The sequence below is a fragment of the Sinocyclocheilus grahami genome, unplaced genomic scaffold (genome assembly GCF_001515645.1).
Source record: "Sinocyclocheilus grahami isolate Dianchi unplaced genomic scaffold, SAMN03320097.WGS_v1.1 scaffold2210.1, whole genome shotgun sequence".
Lineage (NCBI taxonomy): Eukaryota > Metazoa > Chordata > Actinopteri > Cypriniformes > Cyprinidae > Sinocyclocheilus > Sinocyclocheilus grahami.
Genome location: NW_015507389.1, coordinates 7977 through 9460, shown reverse-complemented (window position 1 = coordinate 9460; position 1484 = coordinate 7977). Strand labels below are relative to the sequence as shown.

The 1484-nt window shown below is 35.3% G+C and overlaps 1 protein-coding gene across 1 annotated transcript in view; it reads left to right on the top strand.

Moving 5' to 3' along the window:
- Window positions 1-1467, top strand: part of LOC107574395 (membrane-spanning 4-domains subfamily A member 4D-like) — a 4129-nt gene extending 2662 nt beyond the window's left edge. The window contains exons 4-7 of the mRNA XM_016260832.1: window positions 172-228; window positions 383-541; window positions 709-822; window positions 1293-1467. Coding sequence (XP_016116318.1) covers window positions 172-228; window positions 383-541; window positions 709-822; window positions 1293-1331 — 369 coding nt within the window. The 3' untranslated portion in view covers window positions 1332-1467. The remainder of the gene's footprint in view (window positions 1-171; window positions 229-382; window positions 542-708; window positions 823-1292) is intronic.
- The last annotated feature ends 17 nt before the right edge of the window (window positions 1468-1484 follow it).

Sequence of the window (1484 nt, the reverse complement as noted above, 5' to 3'; positions counted from 1 at the left end):
ATGAACACAATAAGTACATTGTACTTATTTTTTATGTAAGTACATGGTAGTTAAGGCCACTTAATATAAAGTGGGACCAGAAACATATTAATCACTGCAATAATATGTGTGTGTGTGTCATAATAAGTATCTAGCAGTAGTTGAATACAAAATGTCTTGCCTTTTTTGCAGTTCTTTATCTGTGGCCTTCTTTATATACTGTCTGAACGCAACCCCTCTAAAAAGATAGTAAGTGACTGTTTAGCCACTCACTGTTTGTGAGATATTCATGCATAATTCTGAGAATTCTTGTGCCCTAACTACAAAATTATGTCCATTGAATGTTTAATTGCGTGTGATATTTTGCTTTTATGTTCGTGTCTTCTGGTTTGATTGCTCACAGATCACAGCCTGCCTTGCTCTGAATATCATCTCAATCATTGGAGTGCTGTCTGCTTTGGTGGAATTCTCCAAAGCAGTTGTTGGAATCTATCGCATACATGGGTATCAAATGTATGAGAATGTCACAGAGGAGGAGGAACTTCATGCCAGACAACATTATGTGAGGGTTTTTATTATAATTATTAAATGAAAAACATGGTTATTATGAGGAATATAAATCAAGATATGAGGGTGACAGAAGGGTGTATTTTCAACCAATTAGAGATTATGCATGTGCAGCTTTAATAGATTATACAAACAAAATATATCTTCATTTCATTTTCACAGATGTCCATCAGAGACATGGAGCTGGTGTTCAGCTGTCACAGCTTGATAGGAGGCATTCTGCTTGTAACCATGTCATTCTTCGCCAGGGCAGCGCTGCGATCCAGCAGGACTCAGGTAATCTCACTTCACACAGCCTTCCTCCAATGAAACCACCAAAGGCTCTATGGTTGGGTTGTTGGTCTTTTCAGATTGGGTTACGTATAGCAGGAGAAAAAGAAAATTATGTTAAATTCAAATAACAAAAAATGAAAGAAATTAACAATATCGTGCATTTAATAAACAAACGTTCATTTCATTTATAATATAATATATGCCAGGGAACCTTTGTTTCCTACATAGTTGTGCTCATGTTCTGTCTCTCTTTGGTTTCTACAAGTAAGCCAACAAAATCATTTGAACTCAACTCAATATTCCATGTCCATTTATTTATTTATTTATTAGTAAGTAGTCATGTAACAAGTAAGATAATGTATCCTGATCACCTTGTTGGGTTTATTTTGCAATAATGACCGTCTGACTGTACATTTTCCTCATTTGTAAGAGTGAAGGTAGAATGTTTATGGATGATTTCCTTATCTCTGCAGGCTGTTGTTGTAATGCGGAACCTTCCTTCAGCAGAGTGAACAAACATCCTTCTTAATGTATGTGAAGAGGAGCTGACATCTCTGGCAGCACATTTGAAAATTTCAATAATAACCAACTGTGATCTTTAAAATTGCATATAAACAGTGTATTAAATGGTAACAAAATGGGAGTAGTAGTTTTCTATGTTATTA